This window comes from Hippocampus zosterae, chromosome 20, assembly GCF_025434085.1.
Source record: "Hippocampus zosterae strain Florida chromosome 20, ASM2543408v3, whole genome shotgun sequence".
In the NCBI taxonomy this organism is placed as follows: Eukaryota; Metazoa; Chordata; class Actinopteri; order Syngnathiformes; family Syngnathidae; genus Hippocampus; species Hippocampus zosterae.
Window position 1 is genome coordinate 9,768,247 of NC_067470.1, and position 21,419 is coordinate 9,789,665.

A 21,419-nucleotide genomic window follows, 5' to 3' on the forward strand; every position below is an offset into this window, starting at 1 on the left:
GAATTTTCCTTTCATAATTATATTTCTTAAAATAAAATTGAACAGATAATTCGAAATTATCTTCGGCGGCGGAAATGTCAGAGTCATTTTCTTTTTCAAATGTGATTCAACATGTTGAACTAGCTTGATTATTTTTCGCGACAACGCAGGAGCGGCAGACGGTACGAGTGGAAAACATTCATATCACTCGTATCCGGACGAAAAATGGCGTTCTCGATCGAGCAACGTGAACAGAAATCCAAGTTGAAAGTGTAGCGAATGAGACAAAATGGCTACTGACGTGACGTGACTGTGGCGCCGTGTTTTCACTTGTCACGTGGATTCCATATGGGTCACGGAGGTTGCGGGGTGGGGGTAATAACAACGCAGAGGCTGCCATCTTGGCCCCCTAAAAAGCTAGCGCTGAGGAGGGAGGAGGAGAGGCTTCGCAGACTGCAGTGACGGAGCACAAATGTCTAGACGGGCCTGAGGCAGCAGATGATCAGTGGGGGTGGACACATTACACTCTTGGATCTCGTCGTGAGCTAAATATTGGATGTTGTTGCCGTTCACAAGGAGGGAAATGTTAAATTGATGACTCCTACGGGAATTGTGCATAAAAGTGGCGAAAGGCTAAAAGCTATGTTAAAGGATATTGATAAATAGCAAACACGCTGGCGTTGTGGGTTAGTTAGCTACTTTAGCTAGCTAGTGTGTTAGCACTCAATCTTCGACTTAACAAAACATGTGAGGAAGTTTCAACATTGGATGGACAGATCCTAAAAGAATTGTTGAAAAAGTATGGAGCGGAAAAATATCTGATTTAAAAGTAATGTAATGTGACAAGCATAGATCAGTACGTCATGCCAGGACATACAGTATAAAAAGTCCACACACCCCTCTTCAAATGGCAGATTTTTTTTGTTTGTGATTATAAAAATACAATAGTCAACAGCAAAATTTCATCAGATAGGATATACCGTCAGTATATTTTTGACGCCGATTTCAAAAATTGTTTTCTTAGCACTTCAGGTTTTTGACATATTTTCGCGTTTTGTTTTCACGGTGTAAATTATAACTAGAATGTTTCAGAAAAAAAACACCCGTTTTTAAAGGTAACTCTTAAATCATAAATATGACTTCAGATATTAGTATATTACATTTTGTATAATTATAATGAAAACCTGTTGTGCCACAGGAAAAAAAAAGATTCTGAATCACCGCAGGAAGGGAAAAAAAATCATTGATAAAAGCTGACTTGGGTCTCTGATTTGAAAAAAAAAAAACCTCCAAATTTGTTGACCAGTGTCATTTAATCACCATATTTATGTGGTTCTGTACTAGCAGTACAACTCACTCTTTGCCTTTTTAGGAGAGGAACTTCACACCTGAGATAACGTGGTTGCACATGTGCGCAAGTCCTATCATAATTGGGATGTGACTGTCCAGAATGAACCAATCACATTCAAACTCGTGTACAACAGGAGCGTGTACACCTGTCGCTCTTCAAATCGCCCCTGTCAAAAACCAAAATAGGTTTACTGTTCAAATGGGCTTTCAATTACTTTTTTTGTTTGTTGTTTTTTTGCGTTCTGGCAGAGGTCTGACAGTTTTCTACAAATACCTACTCCTACTTGAAACTGTCCATAATTCCCTCCACTTAATGTAGGGCCCCGAATGTAAGGCCCCGATTTCAGCTGAATAAAAAGCTTTATTTATGATGTTCTTTTGGGGATGAGCTTTGGCTGCGCCAAATAGAGTTTTTAAGGAGACTATAGGGGGTTGGGGGCGCTTTAGGGACACCTTGTTACTACTTCCAAAGAGACTCAATTGGCACGTGGCTGACTAACTTGTGCATATGAAAAGAAATGTACGGTCTTCTCACTTTAGAAAAAATGGATGGCGTATCACCCAATCTTTTTCTGTGTCTGCTGCTCTCTCCATGAAACCTGAACGCAGCACGCAGACACCCCTAAGCATAAGAACAGGTGACAGGACAAAAGACATTCAAATCGAAACGTTCAGCGACGACGTAGCGCGTTTTCATTGCGACGGGGTATACATTTGCTTTATGTGGGGGAGAACAACAGAAGTTTGCGAGTAGCTTTAAGTGCACTTGCACAGACAGCTAAAACGTGCGAGGATGCACCTTAGCGACAAACGTCTGCTGATTCAAAACTACCGCATCGGGTTTATGTAAGGTCGTGGGTTTGTTTAAACTCGATTCGGGTCACGTCTGAAGGAATATTTGGTCAAATGTAGCATTTTAGCGGCGCCATGTAGGTGTGTGTTAGCCAACTCACCTGTCTGCGCATTCGGCAAAATCTGCTGACGCACCAAAACTTTCACATCGATTCCCCCCTCCCAACCCCCACCACCACCAAAAATTCAATTCTCATAACGACGGTACGCTGGCGGTGAAATAATGTCCCACATTCGGCCAGGTGTCCTCCGTGAAAGGAGTCGAGTAAGTAAAAGGGAAAAGGCTGAAAAATAACTCCGTCTCCTATTTTGTCAATTTCAGACACACTCCAGACAGTCTCGGAGCGGCTACGTGCGCGTTCCCTTCCGCGCGTGCACGTCGAATGGCGCGGGAAGCCGAGACGGTCTTTGATTGAAAATGAGTCTGACCAATGGTGATGTGAGGCGCAGAGCTTCGTCCAATCACGGGGCCCGATGTTAACATTTTCCGCCCACTCAGACTCTGAGCTGTCTTGTTGACGCTCACGATGAGCTTGAATAAAACAAGCAAGAGATGTGGGTCACAGACTGGTGCAAATTCTCTCCAGGGAAGAAGGATGAGCTAAACACGGCACCATATTCAGTTTGAAAATATTAGACATAGAAAACAATCCCCCCTCGCCAAAAAAAGCTTTTTTTCAATGACACAATACTATAACAATACTATAAAAGGATATTCAGTAAGGAGATATTCGCGATTGCAAATTTTAGTATTTTATATCGTAAGAATTTTAGAATTATTTTACTTGAAGGGGTAACGAGTTCAAACAATCATTTAACTATATTTTAAAATATTCCCTATTGTACAAAAAATACCATTTATGCAACATTTATTTTGCAAATCTTGAAAAAAAACGATTCAGTTGTAAGGATATGTTTCATTCATTAGTTTTTTTCATGATTTTAAAAAATATTCCTGATACGATTTGTATATTGAAATAATAATAAGATATCCTTTATTTGGGGATATCTTATTATTATTTCAATATTCAAATCGTATCAACAAAGTTTTCAAATTATTACATGTGTACTCTATAGACTTACTGAACGTAATATGTGTGTGTGTGTGTGTGTGTGTGTGTGTGTGTGTATACTTTATATATACATATACATATACATATACATATATAAATTCAGGCACACATTCCATGGTCGGTTAACAACTGATTGTATTTAATGCTGTTTCCCCCCCATCTTCACAGGTCATTAATATGCAGTCTTTCCCAATCTGCTCGGCTGATCCCCTCCCTCATCTATCTTTGCAGATATTGACCTGGTTGGTCGCACAAAATAGCTCCTTCCTCACAGTGGGAACCCATAATGAGGCAATACAATGAGTTTCACTTCACTGCTCACCTCTCGTTGGTTGTCTCTCGTCGTCTTTGTTGACCTTTTTTCAGCCCAGGAGGAATTTTGAGGGGGGTTGGAATTCCACTGAAGTGGACAGCTAACAAATCGTCTGATGGAAATGATGAATGACAGCGAATAAGGATGAATATGTGCCATTTCGAATTTCTGTGACTTGAATGATCTGAAACATTATTTGGTATCAACATTTGCATATATTCATGACCGCTTTCTACTGTACTGTCACTCTGTAACAAAAATGTTGAATTAATGATTTAAGAAACACAGGACTTAATCCATCCATCGATACATTTTCGATATTTCCTTTCCTTCTACTGTAATACTTGGACTGTGATTGCACAAGGGTGCATGCCCTTTTGTAACTGACAATAGGACTTTTGTTCAGAATTAAATAGCCACAAAGACTAAAGGTTTTGTCCTAACACTGACTGCTATTTGGAATTGTTTGTAATTCGCGTAAGGTTGAGTAGGGTTCCAGTTTGAGTTGAAGCCCCAAAGGACAATGCTGTGCGAGCTGTGTTTCGTTTGTACCCAGCATACGTTTTGGAAATATGGTGAAAAAAATGGTAAGCTTGTTTCATTGGACTATAATTTCAAAGACAAATTCCTATACGAGGTGGGACAAACAACGCTAATGGGAATTTGCCATAATATGTACATAATATGTATCCAAAAAATTCCTGCAGCTTCTTCAATGTCATTTACCATTTCCCCTTCATCTTTTCATCTATTTTAGAGCAATGTTCAGCTCTTGGTAATATCATTGTTGTGCTGTATCTTCTCCACTCGATGATGACTGTTGTTACTGTGTATCGTGGTGTAGTTAATAACTTCACCATTGTTTTGCTTTTGTACTCTCCTGATTGTTACCTTGTGTCCAAAGCCTGTTGATGTTGTGGAAGCTCTTACAGGGGTATTTATTCAGTCAGATATGACTGAATAAAATGTCAGCAATAGCCTATAGAAGCGTTCAACTTTATTGACAGGTACTTTGAAAGGTGGCGACTCTTTTTAACACGAGTTTTGATGTGACTGGGTCATTCTGAACACAATCATATCCCAAGTTATATGAGAGCAATAACTACATTATCTTGGTTGAATATTTATATTTTCGCCGGTGAAAATATTTTATTGAATGTAGTTTGAGAGGTTTGTCGTAATTATAATGGGAAACTATTTTGAAAAGATTTATTTGCCTTCTGTCATCACCTCGTTTCATCACTGTCATCACTTTTGTGTTGTGTTTTCTCCACCTCGCCGAACAGGGTCGCTGTTGTTTTCTCACACGCAATGACTCGCCAGGAACCGAAGCACAAAGCGCTGCCATGTTGGTGCTTCGCTAGTTAGCAACTTAGCACAGCTGCAAGGGGAACGAGCAGCCGCGCTTGTTTATTCTGTCTTTGCGCCACTCATTCAAATCCTGGATTTCGCCTCATCGAAATGTCGAATTTATAAACCTATTTCCAAATGTTAGCCCCAGTTGTGTAGTCACATTCGTCAAACGGAAAGCGCTCTTGTACAATGTCGGCCAATGACGAGGGTAAGCGGCTCTTTTCTTCCTTTCGGGTGCTATGCTAACATAGCCGATTGGCTAATGTTAGCCGTGAGCTGTTTTTAAAATGTATTTTATCGGCTACATACATGAGCAGACATTGCTTTTTGCTCAATAAAACCCGGGTCGCGCAAATGGACAGGCTGTATTTTTTTTTGACTCGGCTATAGGATGAGATGTAGCTTCGGCAAGCGAACGTCGGTTTCTCATTTAGCATCGCGTTCCGCGACCAACCAAATTCGGCCGCGATAAAATTATGTTGTGTCAGCGTTTTATAGGCAACAACTCCGCCGGCGTTGGTGTTTCATTAAACACACCGCGGCCTCTTAACTCGCTCCGGATCATAACAAACAGGGATGTCAACCTGTGTGTGCGTGTGTGTGTGTGTGTGTGTGTGTGTGTGTGTGTACTCGCGCGCGCGCACGTGCGCGAGCATGCATGGTTGTAATCTTGTATTTTAAAGTTATTCGTTGCGATGGTGGCACAGTATGATCTAAAATCCAAAGTTGCACGATACAAATGAAATACTTAAGTACAAGTCAAGGTAGAGTTACAAACCTTGGAGTGTTCCTGCATTAAAAAAAATCAACAACAACCTAATTACAGTTTTTTGCTTTGGGATCCAGGGACATCTTGGTGCCAATTGACTGAAGTGAGTTGAGGAGCTTTAGGTACTCCCTCGTGTCTTTTACATGCAATTACTGCATAGTATAGTCTAAGAGCAGGGACTCGCTGTTTAAGTGAGCATTTAAATTGAGAGACAAACTTTGAATGGGGAATCTGCAGACACATTTTGTTAATAAAAAGAACCTTCCGTCTTCTGGTAATGCGACAAGGTGTCAGGTAAAGCGAAAATGAACTTCTGACCTTTGTTTGCTGTATTAAGAGGCACTCTAAATGTCTGAGGTCATGGAAACTGATGATAATTTGGTCCAATTGGTTGATTTTGGGTTGCCTGGTGGTCGATTGGTTAACACGTTGGCCTCACGGTGCAGAGACCTTCCTGTGTGGAGTTTGCGTGATCTCCCCGTGCCTGCGTGGGTTTTCTCTGGGTACCCCGGTTTCCTCCCACATTCCAAAACATGCGTGGAAGGTTACTGGAAAACACTAAATTGTCCGTAGGTGTGAGTGTGTGCCCTGCCATTGGCTAGCAACCAGTTCAGGGTGTGCCCCGCCTCCTGCCAATGACCAGTTGGATAGGCTCCAGCACGCCCCGCGACCCTTGTGAGGATAAGTGGATCCAAAAATGGATGGATGGTTAATTTTGTGTGAATTCTCACAACTGTGATGTCATGATTCCCGAGAGAGCGTGGATAATAGTTTTTTGTGTGTGTGTGTTTAGGTTGTTTCTTTGACGAATATGACAAGCCTGGAACGGAGCGTTCACGAAGGAGGAGGGGCGAAGATAATGATTTAGAGAGGTAAGTTTATAAAACAAAAAAAAAATCATACAGTATATTACAAGAGATTCTTGGTTCACGATGGCACCAACTTGCGACGTTTCATTGTGACAAACAATGAATGAATTTAGTATGCTCAGTTTCCAATGTTTTTTAGATTAGATTGTCTAGAATAGTTTGGATAGTTAGGACTTTCCTCCTGCATTCGCAAAGGTTAGTGATCGACGCCGACGCGTTTTGCCATGCACACAAGCATCAGATTATATCGCCGCTGTGGAAATGTAACTCAAGGTCCCCCTGTACTGTGGGTTCTGAGAAGGGGGGGAATGTACGTTCTGCCTCCAATGCATTTGTATTTTCTCCTTTAAAAGCGACTTGGAGGACGATTTGTTTGAAGAATTTTCACCGTTGGGTAAGAAGGTAAGACCTCACGAAAATAATATCACAGACTATGATGACACACTCAACATTTTCTTACCGCAGTTTTTTTCTTTCTCCGCCCCACCAAGAATCTTTCTGAAGATGACGAAGAGTTGAACGACGCGCTTCTTCAGAGTGACGAGGAGGAACACGAGAGGTAAAGCAGTTCAGCACTATGTTAAATTATATTACTTTAAATGTCACAATGTAGCACTTGTACTGTATACGGTTTAAACCCTCCCAAAAAGGTTGGATCTCTGTACTGTGCTGAAAAAAAGATCTCAATTATGATATGCTTTAATTTGAATGTCATCACATTATCGTCCAATATGAAAAAAGTCCCTTATGATTTTGTATGTTTTGCTCAAAAAAATGAAAATACATTCGATGTGAGCAGACCTTTTAATCTAAATTTTTTTTTATATGATGCCACAATGCCGACTATATGCATGAAAACTATTATTTGTACGTTACAGCTTTCGCCTGCAAGGGATCACGCAGGACTTCCCAGACGACACTTTAAACCCGGGCGCCAACTACTTCGAGGATGTGGACGCCGAACCGGATTATCCGCAGAACCAAGTTGGCGAGTTATATGCTGAGAACTACACTCGGGATGACCTGCCCGAAGAACAAGTGGATTACACCACAGACGAAGTCCTGGACATCCAAATCAATGAGTCCATCGACGGAGAATTTCAAGTGAGTGGAGAGAGTGCATCCCATCTAAATTATTCAGCAGGTCTGTCATCGCGCTAACATGGAATTTGTCAATATCGGACCGGAAAAAAGTGACGTAGGGCCAGCATGGCTCGGTGTCGGAGTGGTTTCGAACCCGGAGGTTGGTGATTTGATCCCCAGGCATTGCAAGCATGTTGAAGTGTCTTTGAGCGAGATACTGAACACCCCCCGCAAGTTGCTCCTGATGCTGTGCCATCAGTAGGTGAAGAGATAACAGTGTGAAGCGCATTGCGTACATGAGGTAGAAAAACGTGATACAAGTGACAGCCCATTTACCATTTTATGTTGTTTTTTTCCCCAATATTGGGCTGATAATTATTATTCCGATAAATATCGTACAGCCCTAATATTTTGGGAAAGTGTGATGAAGCTTTGACAACAGCCAACGAAGAGCTCTCATACAGAGATTTTAACCCGGGACCCTCTATACCAGGGGTCCCCAAACCCCGAGTCAAGTCAAGTCAAGTCAAGTCAACAGTATTTATAGAGCACTTTCAAACAGCCATCGCTGCATACAAAGTGCTGTACATGGAGCGATCCAACATACACAATAAACAGTAAGACGAATCAGTAATAAGTAATAAGTAATAAGGCGGTAGAAAGCACCAAGCAGTAAAACCAATAGCAAATCTAAGTCATGCTGAGTCAAACGCCAAAGAATACAAGTGAGTTTTGAGGAGGGCTTTAAAGATGGTCGCACAGAATGAATAAATAACTTGCATACAACAACTTACTTTTTATTTATTTTAGAATCTGAAAGATGTTTTACTTTGAAAAATTACCGGATTCTTTGTTACATCAGTCTACAGCACAGGTGTCAAAGTCAAGGCTCTGGAGCCAGATCTGGCCCGCCATATCATTTCATGTGGCCCGCGAAAGCAAATCAAACATGTCAAGTTCGATGATGCTTGGTAAAGTCTGAACCAAAATTTCAAATTGTCATATGTAATCCACAATAACAGTCATTATTATAGACTTCTGATTTTCAAACTAGTTATCCATCAATTTGTTGTGCGCTGTGGATGTAATATGTGAAGGTGATTAAACGTTGATACGGATTCCCAAAATTCATTACGGCCGACCAAGGAAAACCGCAACTAGAATGTGGCCTGCGACAAAAATGAATTTGACATCCCTGGTCAATAGTATGTCACTCTTGACACAGGTCAGGGTGCGCTTCTCGGTCACGTGATAGGTTGCTGCTAAACTGAAACCAGGAGCTAGCAAAATGATTACAAAAACAAACGTTTTTGGGCAGGGGAAAGGCGCCGCCAATAGACAGAAGAGGAGCCTGCGACCTTCAAGAATAAGAAGGCTACATTTAATAGACAGTATCAGGAGTCCTACTTAAAATACGGATTCGTCTCATGGGGGAACTCCAACATACCAAGCCCATTTTGTGTGATATGCGGCGATGGTGCGTCGTATTTTTCATACACTTTTTTTATTTGCGGTGTATCTTATTTTGAAGGCATGTTTCAACATTGCCATAGCGACCAGAGAGTGTTGAGGCCAGATAGGACATTCCTCGTGTTATGATTCGTGTTTATTATTATGTTTAGAAAATATCACAGTTTTCATGCAGGTCATATCATTTTATTTTGTTGTATTTATCCGCCACACCTTAAAGGCCGGTCCCTGGTTCGGGACCGCTGCTCTACACCATCAATCCATTTTCTGTCACGGTTATCCTCATTTGGCATCTTACATTTGTATAGTGTGATGTCATGTCGCTCTCCTCTTTAACATTTAATCAAGGACTTTTAATTGCCCGAGAGATATTGCTTCCCTTTAGGTGATTGAGAATGTTCAGGTAAAAGGAGATGTAGGTCTAGGTCTGCGTTATTCCCCCCTCCCCCAACTATCTCTTCCCGCCACGAGGTAATTTCTCCATCACGCTGACAACGTTTACGCTGACGGCTTGTTTGGCGGGAGGCCGATTCTCCGACCAAGTGCCATTGTGACCTTGGTATCTCTTGACGAGTAAGGAAAGGCTTTGTGCTGCCAGTCGCCGAGGTTAATGTGGGTGGGCGGGTGTTTGATGGGGGGCTTTTATCCGGATCTGATAACGCGTCATGCAGGTGAAAAGATTATTGACCTTCCAGAGGACACCCCTATACACGTCCCTGGTGATTGATGGTGAGCTTCTCTTTATTTGCTCCCTTCCCCGCTAAGAGGATGAAAGATAAGCGGCGATCCGTGCTCAAACGTCCGCCACGGTCCGTTTAACCAACATGCCATGCTGTTTGGCACTTTACAGAGGTGGATGAAAACTATTGGGACACCTGGCCTTTCAAACGGAGATGAAGTGAAAATGGCGGTAGAGTTTTGGAGGGGCCAACTGTGTCCCACTTGCTGGAGCTACATGGAAACGAGATCGCCATTCAGTGTTCATGTTATCTGCCAGCATCAACGGCGATTGAAATTATGTCATACCTCCACTGTCACTGAGCTTCCTGCCCTTGACATTTCTCGACAGCGGCATTCATTGTGCACTTTTCAGTTAGTTTCAAGGATTTAGCCCCTGTGTTATCTCTGGAGGCATCCTTGTCCCTCAATCTCATTTTAGCTAGTAGTTTTCTTTACTCTATGAAATTGTGCTGTTGTTTGGGAAGCTAATGAAGCAAGTCATCTTGTGCGTGCGTACGACCTTATCTTGCTTTTTTTTTTTTTTTTGAGGGCCTGTTTGAGCAGACACGATTTTAATTACAAGCAAGTCCTACACCATTTGAATGGTGCTCATTGTGGCGCCCTTTTCAACGTGGGTTTGGAATGCCGAGGACACGTCGCGACTGGCACATTTTTAAGTGCTCACAAATCATTTTAATGGCACCTCCTGTCATGTAGTGGAAGAACATTTAATTTTTCTGCCGTTGTTGTTGGTATCTATGGATGACCAAAGATGCATTTGACATTAAAAAAACACTATTTTCAGATCCTTTTTTCAGTTTTATTTATTTTCCTGAAGATACATGAAGTAAAAAAATCATAACTTCATTGTTGGATGTTTCTTTAATATTGTTCTATGTTGAACAGGATCCTCCTTTAGTTTCTCTTTATTATATATAGACTGCTCTGAGGTGTTTTATTTTATTTTATTTTTTTCATTTTTATTAATTTTTTAAATCTCCCTCCCTTGGAAGCTTTGGCCACATTTCTCTATATCATGTCCATCATTTACATCTCATTGACTTTCAAATGCTGTCAGGAATAGTAATGAAGCCATGCTCCCACTGTTATGCTAATTTGCTATCGGAAGAGGGGTCAGGTGGGGTTTTACACGGTGCCCCCCCCCCCCCCCCCCCATCGAAAATCCGCTGTACAACAGTTTGTTTGCCTCTCTGCAATTAGCTGCATCCTTTTTCCTTTAATTTTTTTTTTTTTAACGTGGACCAATGGAGAACGGACACCTTTCCATTGCCACAGATTCACATCCGGCAAGAGGCAACAGTCACCATTTCAACACCTTTGTCTACAGGACAATGAATATCAAACCTATGAGGAGGGAGGAGGATTCGAGCAGGAAGTGGCCCCTGAGGAGGAGAATTTGGGGGATGAACAGGAGGAAGCGGCAGAAGTCTCTCGGGTCTTTGAAAAGCAAACGGTACAGTATATCAGAGCGTATATCAGAGACCATTAGCCTTGAAGTGATTATATGCCTCAATGAGAAGTTGTTGAATGTAGCAGCCAAGGCCTATCTGTTGATTGACGAAAATGTGAAACCGCATTGATTCCGTTGAACCAAAAACAAAAATCCCATAAATGAGGCAGCACACGTGTGGTATTTATTTACTCCCTAGGTTGAAAATGAAGTCCTCCCTGAAGAATTACCAAAGGAGGAATCTGATGACGACGAGGAAGAAGATGGAGACTCTGGTCGTATCCGCTTCAAGTCAGAGAGAAAGGATGCCGTTGTCGTGCGCTTGGCTGACGCGGGCAACAAGCGAAGGAACATCCCGGAAACACTCGGTAGGATAAGTGTCTTTTTAATATTCCCTCAAATGTCACTAAAGGTTAATCAAAGGGTTTTATTTCTTCAGAACTGTCAGAGAAGGCCAAAAAGGATCTCGAACTTGAGCAACAAGAACGGCAGAAACGGCAAAATCGGTACGGGGGCCGAGGAGGAAGAGGAGGAGGCTACACTGGTTTTGGACTGGCCAACATGAGAGGGGGCCACCGAGGGAGAATGAATGACCACAGCTTCCACCTGAGGGGCAACATGGGATTGCGGGTAAAACAAAACTACCCCCTCTTGAACTTTATTCATGTTGGCATACCCTGTTGTGAAGCGGACGAGTTCAGGTGAACAGTGGCTCAATTTCGTGAGACAAGACCACCAGTTCAAAACAGGTCAATTTAAAGAGCAATCTAAAATAGAGCAAAATGGTAATTAGTAATCATTTGTATGGGGGGTGGCGTGGTCCAGTTGTTAGCGCGTCAACCTCACAGTGCAGAGGTCATGGGTTCAATCCCGGCTGCGGCCTTCCTGTGTGCAGTTTGCATGTTCTCCCCGGGTTTTCTCGGGGTACTCCGGTTTCCTCCTTCATTCCAAAAACATGCATGGCAGGCTGATTGAACACTCTAAATTGTCCCTAGGCGTGAGTGTGAGCATGGATGGCCCTTCGATTGGCTGGCAACCGGTTCAGGGTGCCCCCCCACCTACTGCCCGAAGTCAGCTGGGCTAGGCTCCAGCACCCCCCTGTGACCCTTGCGAGGATAAGCAGATTGGAAAATGGATGGATGGATGCCTGTATGGATGGATTTTTGGGGCGGGGCAAAGCTTGCCACAGCGATGTTATTAAGACTCGTGAAAAATCGCATAACGCCTCCTTTAAAGGTGGTATCATGACACCTGTGGTCGCAGAGCCATACATTCACTGCTCAGCAACCTTACGACCACTTGCACAATATGAAGAAATATCAAATATTCCTCCTGGACGAGTAATGCTTTGCTATGAATGTGTTTCAGAATAATAACAGATTTTGGTATTGTTCTTTCCTTCCGCATCTCTCTCTCTGAACATCAGCAGTCCTCTCGAATGCCTCTCCTTCATCTTCCCCATCAACAGCCGCAGCAGCACCACCACCACCACCACCAGCTATTGTCCCGGCCGCGGGGACCCCACCCCTTCCCGGAGCACGGCCGGCCGCACGGACAGCAGCCCCTGCAGCCCCTCATCACGCCGCACATCACTCACCGCTCGCCGCCGCGGCAGCCCCAAATGGAGCCGCCGCCGCGACTGATGGGCTCCCCGCCGGCCGCTTTCGGCCATCCCCACAACCAACAGCAGCATCACCACCACCACCACCACCACCACAATCAGCAGCCCCCACAACCCAAAAACATCCACATTAATCCCCATTTCAGAGGTTCAGGACCATCCTCTGTGCCAGGTTGGTGTCTCAAAGTGTAAAACTGGATGACATGTTTATACAGGAGTCAGAGAGTGCTGTAAAGATGATCCATGACTACATTTACACTGCTGGAGCACGAGCAAACCAATTCCTCCTTATTATATCGAGTTGCCTCAGGCGCTCTGCAATATTTTGCATTGTAAATGGACCCCACTGGATCAGCATTTTTTTTTCCCTCACCCCATCCAATTTGAAACCTTGCGGTAGGTTTTCCCCTCCTCACTGTTCGGACAAGGTACCTGGATTAGAATGTCATTTTGTCACTGGGATGAATGACAAGTGAATAAATTTCACTCCCTGCGACGGGTTTATCTGGCCCGTCTGTCCCAGCCCATTTAACTCGCAACTAAGCGTGTTTGTGTATTTTTTTTTTTTTGCCCTAGCGATAAGGATTCAGCTCTTTGCCTATCTCATGAATTCCTTAAATTGATTGTGCTAATTTGATCTGCGGTTATTTGTATTTTTTAATTTTTTAAAATTTATTTGTTTTAAATGGCACTCCAAGGACATTATTGATTGTTCGTAACCCAAATGAACGTTTGCCTTTTTTTAATGTCTTTCATATCCTTAGAAACACCAGATTTTAATATAGCCTGACACTGCTCCTTAGAACGTATTGTCACGCCACCACAACTGGTTAAGAATAGAACGTCACAAAAGCAAACTCGGGTGCGCCGCGATCCATCGTTACCTGAGCCATAAGCGACTGTGGTGTCATTTTCAATTGATGGCAAGTGGCAAAATGACGGCCCCCGGAGTTGGATAAAAATGAGTGTCTTTTTTTGCGTCATTCATATTCCACAAATGCAATCGGAAAGATCTGTTTAGACGACTGGGGGTGCGTACGTATTGTTGTAGAATCGTTTTTGACTTCCCTTTTCAACCGTGCGATGTAATTGTGCCGTTTTTGAAATCCTTGTAATGATCTCCCTCCTCCTTCTCTGCCGACCGCCCCTCATTTTCATTTTCCCCTCCCCCATCCTTCTCTCTGTTGTGCACCCCACACCACACTTCCCTTTCATTGCAGTGCCCTTGATGCCTCCTGCTCCGAGCCAGCCTCGGCCTGCTGTGGGCCCTCAAAGGTTCCCTGTAAGTAGCAGCTGCTCCTCGCCCTCCCTTTTCGCAGCACTTTGGACACCCCCACCACCACCACCACTACACACCAGCAACTGTTCTTGTGCAAAAGTAACATTGCAGCAATTAGAATGGTCCAAGCACTCCTCAAGCCAATTTGTCGACACCTATCCGAGCCGCACAACTGGAAAGGCAGATAGCAGCTTGAAACGAGCGGAGGTTGTCGTTGCCGTGGCGACTGAGTTAGCGGCCCGTCATGGATGGGCCCGGGCTCAGACGGGCTACGTCAAGGCATAATGGTAGTCAGGTTCCATCGGTAGTTCAAAATTCCCTTTCCAGACACGTCCCAAAGGCACGGAGAGTGGTATTTGAGTTAATGAAACATGGTGGTATTTTCACGGGGCTCAAGGGGAGGTGGGTGGGCTTCTCGCCCTTTTGTAGCATGTATTTATTCGGAGGTGGAATTTCACGTCCGATATCTCGAGTCTTGCTTTTCGAAAGGGGGGCTTTATTTCACTCTCAAAGGATCTGACCAGAAATGCCTTTAAAGTCATTACTCTTAGGCGAGAGAACAGCTCGCCCACTTTTGCGACTGATCCCTTGGTATCAAGTGGCAGTGGCCATGACATCCTTTCATTCAGAAAGTGCCTTTTTATACACATCCATACGGTGGTGACATCCGGTTTTCCACGCAGGCCAACACTTATCAAAAACATAAGTATGTTTTTATTTTCCTCATGTCCAAACCGCCTGTAATCGTTCTTTTGCATTTCAGCTGCAGTATTGATAGCACAACAGCGGGGGGGCTGTTTATTTCTTTCGTCCCTCTAAATCTGCCGATGGTACCTAAGCAAGGGTTTGGAAGCCTATGCAGAAAATCGGTTTGATGAAGAGCACAGTGTCAATTCTCCGTCCGCCAATCGAATTTTGCCAGCGGTTGCCACGGACACCATTTGAAATGCACCGGGCTTATCAACCGGGGAACATCCCATTTACCAGTGGACGTGTGATTGGTTGTGATTATCATACATTATCATCCTATCAGACCCAATTGCGAGGGGCAAGGATGGGGGGTTCGGGCTTTCGAGTTATTGAACGGAATTTTCATTAGCATGCTTTTAAAATTCCTGCTGGATAATTATGGGCAGACAAATTAGACATTTGGCTCCTCTCGAACACCACCATACGTTCTATATAAATGATAAACATCACTACAGGCATGAATTTATAACATCAATCACACAGGAAGTGTGCTTCTTGACTATCAATTAAAAAAAAAGAAAAAAAAAACGGTTGCAGTGTTCGACAATCACAGTTCGGCACGTGTTTTCGGCCCAGACCGTAAAAATGAAAGCCACGCATTTGGATGATTACTCCAAAACTATCTCTTATGTGGGGGATTTTTTTCAAAAATGTCTTTTGTGTTTTGAAACAAAGGACATTTCTTCCCAACCATGCTTTCATCTGACTTGCGTTGCGGGATTGTGGTGATTTACAAAGCCGAAAACTTTCCACGGGATATTAACTCATTCACTCCTCAAGACGTTTTTAAAGTCAATTAGTGTCAATTAGTAAATGAAGATAACATTTTCTAATATCAATATATTCCACAAATTTACAAAAACTCCTCTGAGGAAGTTTTTCATTCACTTGCTGGAAATGTTCATCCCCTTATATTAGTTTGACAGCTGAATGTGGTTAATTGACAGCCTGTATGGGAGCAGGACAATAAAACAGACACGACACGGTTCCTTAAACTAAATCCATGTTCACCGTTAGCGTTCTTTGGGATTTTGACCTCTCATTATGATTAGTCTTGGTTATCCCTTCGCTGGCGAGAGCTCAACATCACTCACGTATTGAACAGCCCCATAGCCAGTTTATAGAGGATTAGAACTGAGAGGATGAGCGACGCTATTATATGGACGCCCGAGTCCTCATTGTGAAGATCCGCCTGTCTTGACCTTTTCAAACACTTGGACGGCATTCGCGGAGTGTCCCCCCACCGCCACCCCTCTTGTCTTAAAAGCCCCATTGATGAACTTTCCGTTCAAGCAAGTTCTGGGGACTCACGGCTCTCCTTCCAGCCTTCGAACGTCCTCCCCAAACACCGCCACGTGGCGGCCGAATGAAGATGGATTTAAGCCCCCCCCCGATAGCATCTTAAGTCATTCCAAATGAGCTCGGAGGAGACAAGCATCCCCGTTTGTGCGAGTGCCATGTGTTGAATAGCAGGTTAATTTTTCAACAGAGATGAATGTTTGAAAAAGAACAATGGAGACAGTTATGAGAGGTAATTGAATTCCAATGAGAGGATTAGATGCTTGTTATCAGCTTTTTCCTTGGAAGATAGACAGGGAAAAGTATGCAACGGGCAGAAAGCTGCAATGCTTGAAACAATGATGAAGGCACTTATCCCCCCTTTGAAATCCTCCTGCCTTGTTAGCATCGACTTTAAAACGCTTTATCAAGGCCCAAGCAGCATTAATGCCGGTTGTACTGATTGGCACCCATGTTCAATTACAAAGCACCGCCTCCCCCAAAACTCCTCGCACTTTCTTCTTCGACCCAGGGTGCATTTATTTACTGCACAGGGGAGGATATTAATCAAATAAAATGAAATAATTCTTGTATGTTACGATGTTTGCAGGAAATAATAATGAGCAAAAAATTACTGTTCGGGACAAATGCCGAGAAATGGAGGCGCTTCAAAAAGTTCGCCAGAAAGTGAATTATTTGCAATCGCCGCAGCATTAAAACTATGCAGGAAGTTGATTCACAATTCGTTGTGTATATATTTGCTCCATGTACAGCACTTTGTAGACAGCAGCAGTTATTGAACTTATTCACTCCCAAAGACGTTTTTAAACGTCTTTTCAGACTTGGTCGAGAATTGGCCGGTACTTAATGAGTTAAAAGTGCTCTATAAATACAGTTGGATTTGAGAATATGCTGAAAGCCCCCCACAATTTATTGCAGAGACTGTTTCCGTGCTTCGATAGGCACTGCTGGTTTGGTGTTCAAATGGCTTCGATCGGTTTCTGATCAGTCAAAAGCTGCGGTGTGATTGATTTCCCGTTTTGATTTCCTAATGGGGAAACGGAAGGTGTTTATTTGTGTTAAATCGATGAGGCAGCTGGTCACTCGTAACTAAGGCGTTTTGTTGTATTCACGGCTTAACCCTTTCTTGAACCCTGTAACCTGGTAACTTGATAAACTGTCGACTGTTGTAACTACTGTGCCTGAAAAAGTTTAATTAAAAAAATAAATTTCATCCAGTGGGAGAGCATGGAATTGTTCTGCCTGTCACTATATGTCGCTGATATAGGTGAACAATTTGGATCATTTCCTGCCAATACCCCCGATCATCTCCGGCAGATTAGTTTCTCATCGCCGCATTCAGCGAGGGGCCCCAATTAGCGGGAATCCGGCATTTTGAGTTTGTGTGATCCTCACATGCGTTCCTATTGGTTTTTTTTTTCCAAGGGACCGGGAGACTTCCATCAGCACATGCCGAATAATTTTGGTCAGCCCCAGCGGCTGCCTCATCACATGGAGCCCTTCAGAAACCAACCGCACCAAGGCCCCCAGGATAGAGAGCCACTCTTTATGGGAGGTGAGTCCCATGCCAAGCTCGCACAAAGGTTACAATGCTTCTCCTGGCAGAGTCAATATTATTCCACATTACCTCTGGCGGTTGTACCTACAGGGTGTGCCCCACGAGCAATGCTCATGTTAAATGCATGTTTGTCCATATGCTGCGCATTCATTTGAATGAGCGGTGGGGAAAACGGCATCAAACATATATGATCACACGTTGCCGTTTTTGCGCTGTAAATACTGTACAATCGGTTGCGCTGTTATTCTTTTTCACCTCGATACCACATTCAGCCTCCGTTGCTGCCTGCACACAGGACACCCGCAGAGGGATTTACTGAAGGTTAAAATTTCTGACGTCAGTGTTTTGTATTGATATATTTCTTTCTTGGTTTTGCTTCTCATGCAGGCCCGGAACGCGCAGATCCGACAAGCTTTCCAGGGCAGCTCGTGTTTGATCACCCGGGCCCCAACCCGCTCATGAACACCAACCTGCATCAGCAGCAGCAGCAAATGCCCGCCCCGGGCCACATGGGTTTCGGCCCACCAGGACCAGCTTTCGGCCAGCCCAGCCCACAGGGTGCACTAGGACTTTTCTCAATCGACCCGCCAAGACCCAGTCTTCCCCCTCCCCAAGGCCATCAGGGGATGGTCGGCTTGAATCAACAAGGACCTCCTCCCAACCAGTCCAGGCCCTTCCTGAACCCTCGTCAGCCTTTCAATCAGCAGGGGGGCCTTTTCCCTCCTCCCCAAGCTCAATTTGGCATCCAGGTACGAGTGAAACTGCCTTTAATAATCAGTACGTGTTTATTTGTGTTATCTTGCTTTCGTCCGATCAGTTTGTCTGACCTTCAATCATGTTCCATTTTTCAACTATAAAGTTTTTATTTATTTTTTGGGGGGAGGCTTTGCGCTTGAGTGATTGCTGACCACTCTATTCTTGAACAAACAATGCAATCAATGATATTCAGTGCAAGCAAAGTCTAAAGACTCCAGTGTTCATGCCATGTCTTGTCTGTTACCAGACATGGGCAAGAGCGCCCTCTAGTGATTCAATCCCACCCCAGTGTTTCCCAACAGTCAGGGCACGCCAAGCCACCAAAATGTCACAGAATTATTTAAACTGAAATAATGATCTCATTTTAATGTACTCAAATTGACTGCGTGTGCGTGTCGTGGCCGATTTACATGGCGTGAATGGGAACAGGTAGATATACAGGTGATATATATATATATATTTTTAAATGATTGAATTGTTCTCCTGCCACTGTACATGTCTGGCGTAGAAAGAGGAACAAAGATATTTGTCAGTGGCACACCTGATTGTGTCAAACAGTAGCACCATTTGGTGAATGGAGAATAACGAAAGCATACGTTGAGAAATGGACTCTTCTGCTACTGCTTTAATAAATGCCATTATTTTCTTTAGGGCTTGATACACGGGCCGCCTCAACCTCCAATTCAGGACTCCCTACCGTCGCACCAGCCCATCCACCAACAGCACCATCAGCAGCAGCCCCCCCACTTGCTGCACCACGGACAGAATCTTTTCCAGCAACAGCTGCCGCACGGCAGTCCGAGGCAGTCCAGCCCCCGCCTCCAAAACCTACAACAGCACAACATGGCCAACAGGCAAAGGATGGTGAGGCACTCTTCGGTGTCTATGTGTTGTAAATGTTTCAAACTTTTTTTTTTTTTGCGGCACCTTGAAAATATTTCTTTGACCTAACTTAAACCCTTATTGATAATGATTGTGAGAAATCATTCACATTATCTGTGTCTTTACTTGTGTGATTAGAATTAACGATAATCATCCATCTAAAAATATTCTGAGCAAATGTATTTCATAATCAAACTTTGCATTAATCACCCCTTTTGCATCAATCAGCACCCAAATAAGTAACTCTCAGAATATTTTTTTTGACACCTAATGCATAGTAACAACAAAGTATTTGCTGTAAATTGAGCATACATTTTTTTGTCCCCACTCCGTTCCTGCAGAACACGCCTGCTCCCAAGCAAATCCACCCACAGCGCAACAGCAACCTACGGGAGCTCCCCATAGCACCTGGCAATGCAAGCATCACCCCCCGCCCCGCTGCCTCCCTTGGTACCAACGTCAGGCCGGTTGTCAAGGCGACGCAGGGCGTGCGTCCTGTGCAGCCTGCTCATGTGGTGCCCGGAGGTGGCAGAGGGAGAGGCCAGGTCGCTGCCAATGCCACACCACAGCCCATGGCTGCGGGCAGGACGGTGGTTCGCAACGAAATCCCGAGCAGCGCTGAACCGCAGGTCAGAATTTGAACACAAAGTACCGTATTTTCACGACTATAAGGCGCCATTAAAAGTCTTAAATTTTCTCCAAAATGGACAGTACGCCTTATGGTGCGGAGCGTTAGTACGATGCGTCGAATAGTCGTGAAAATACGGTACTGTAGAAGCCCCAAAACGTAACACAATCTGACTTCCTACTTGTTCGAATTCCAAAACAACCTTTCCCATCTTAAATATTTCTTTCCCAAGAATAATACTTTTAACCATAAATAAAACACAAACTATTATGCTAAAAAAAGTTGATCATTTCACCCTCATTATACAGATTTCACCGTCAACATAGTTGCTTGTATATGGTTTGATTTTGAAAATAGAAGTGCGCTTCTTCCGCTAATAACCAAACATGAGTCGAAAACAAGGCCCAATACTCACAACTGGTATCGGTACTCGCACATCTCTACAAAAATGTAAAGTTATTCGTGTTCTTTTATTATTATTATCAATCCTTAACTGCAGGCATTGTACCAAGTATAAAAAATGTAACCACTATACCACAGGTGTCAAACTCAAGATCCGGCCCGCCACATCATTTTATGTCGACCCCCGAAAATCATGTGTGTTAACTTGCATGATCCTTGCTTCAAAAAATGTACCCGAACGTCAAATTATAATAAATGATGTGTAAGATAAGATAAGATATCCTTTATTTGTCCCACACTGGGGAAATTTACAGCCTCCAGCAGCATGAATGCGGGTAGAAAGAAGAAAGAAGAAAAAAACAAACGCCGTTCAATTAATAAAAGTATGTAAGTAATAAATTATGTTGAGATTTTATTATAATTTTGTTACCTATTAAAGTAAGAATGTGATAATGCGATTAAACACTTTTGTGGCTTCACTGTCATAATGGCCCTCCGAGGGAAGATTTAACTCAGTAGTGGCCCATGACAAAAATAAATTTGACACCCCTGCACTATACAAAAACATGAAATGAAAGTAAATCTTGCCTTTTGAAGGCTGCTGACAGACTCAATGGGCAGATAAAAGGAAGGGGAAAAAATACTGCCGTCTCGTGGTGTTTTTATAGGTACAGTGTAGTTACAATAAAATTATTGACTTTATCTTTTTTGTATTGTGCTAAGCAGCCAGATCCAAGTACTCTTTGGGACAGTATGATTTGTCAACAAGTTTCCCTATTTTGGGATTCTTTTTGGTGGCAGGCACCACAATAAATAAATGAACCGGAACTTAATTGTGGACTTCATTCTTTAGATAGGGGGTGAGCGAAGATTCTGTGCTCAAGGACCACATTCAAATTAAAATGGACTGATCCGCTAAATGGTTGATAGATATCGAAAAAA

General features: G+C 43.4%; 1 protein-coding gene across 3 annotated transcripts in view; it reads left to right on the forward strand.

Moving 5' to 3' along the window:
- The first annotated feature begins 4,900 nt into the window (after positions 1-4,900).
- Positions 4,901-21,419, forward strand: part of rbm33a (RNA binding motif protein 33a) — a 30,173-nt gene continuing 13,654 nt past the window's right edge. Inside the window, exons 1-14 of one of the 3 annotated variants that reach the window (XM_052054080.1) lie at positions 4,901-5,128; positions 6,483-6,561; positions 6,912-6,960; positions 7,050-7,117; positions 7,437-7,662; positions 11,180-11,305; positions 11,502-11,670; positions 11,742-11,932; positions 12,732-13,095; positions 14,144-14,205; positions 17,677-17,806; positions 18,197-18,558; positions 19,217-19,429; positions 19,789-20,076. In XM_052054080.1, coding sequence (XP_051910040.1) covers positions 5,110-5,128; positions 6,483-6,561; positions 6,912-6,960; positions 7,050-7,117; positions 7,437-7,662; positions 11,180-11,305; positions 11,502-11,670; positions 11,742-11,932; positions 12,732-13,095; positions 14,144-14,205; positions 17,677-17,806; positions 18,197-18,558; positions 19,217-19,429; positions 19,789-20,076 — 2,346 coding nt within the window. In that variant the 5' untranslated portion in view covers positions 4,901-5,109. Of the gene's footprint in view, positions 5,129-6,482; positions 6,562-6,911; positions 6,961-7,049; positions 7,118-7,436; positions 7,663-11,179; positions 11,306-11,501; positions 11,671-11,741; positions 11,933-12,728; positions 13,096-14,143; positions 14,206-17,676; positions 17,807-18,196; positions 18,559-19,216; positions 19,430-19,788; positions 20,077-21,419 lie in introns of all 3 variants that reach the window. The other 2 variants (XM_052054081.1, XM_052054079.1) reach the window with 2 other exon arrangements.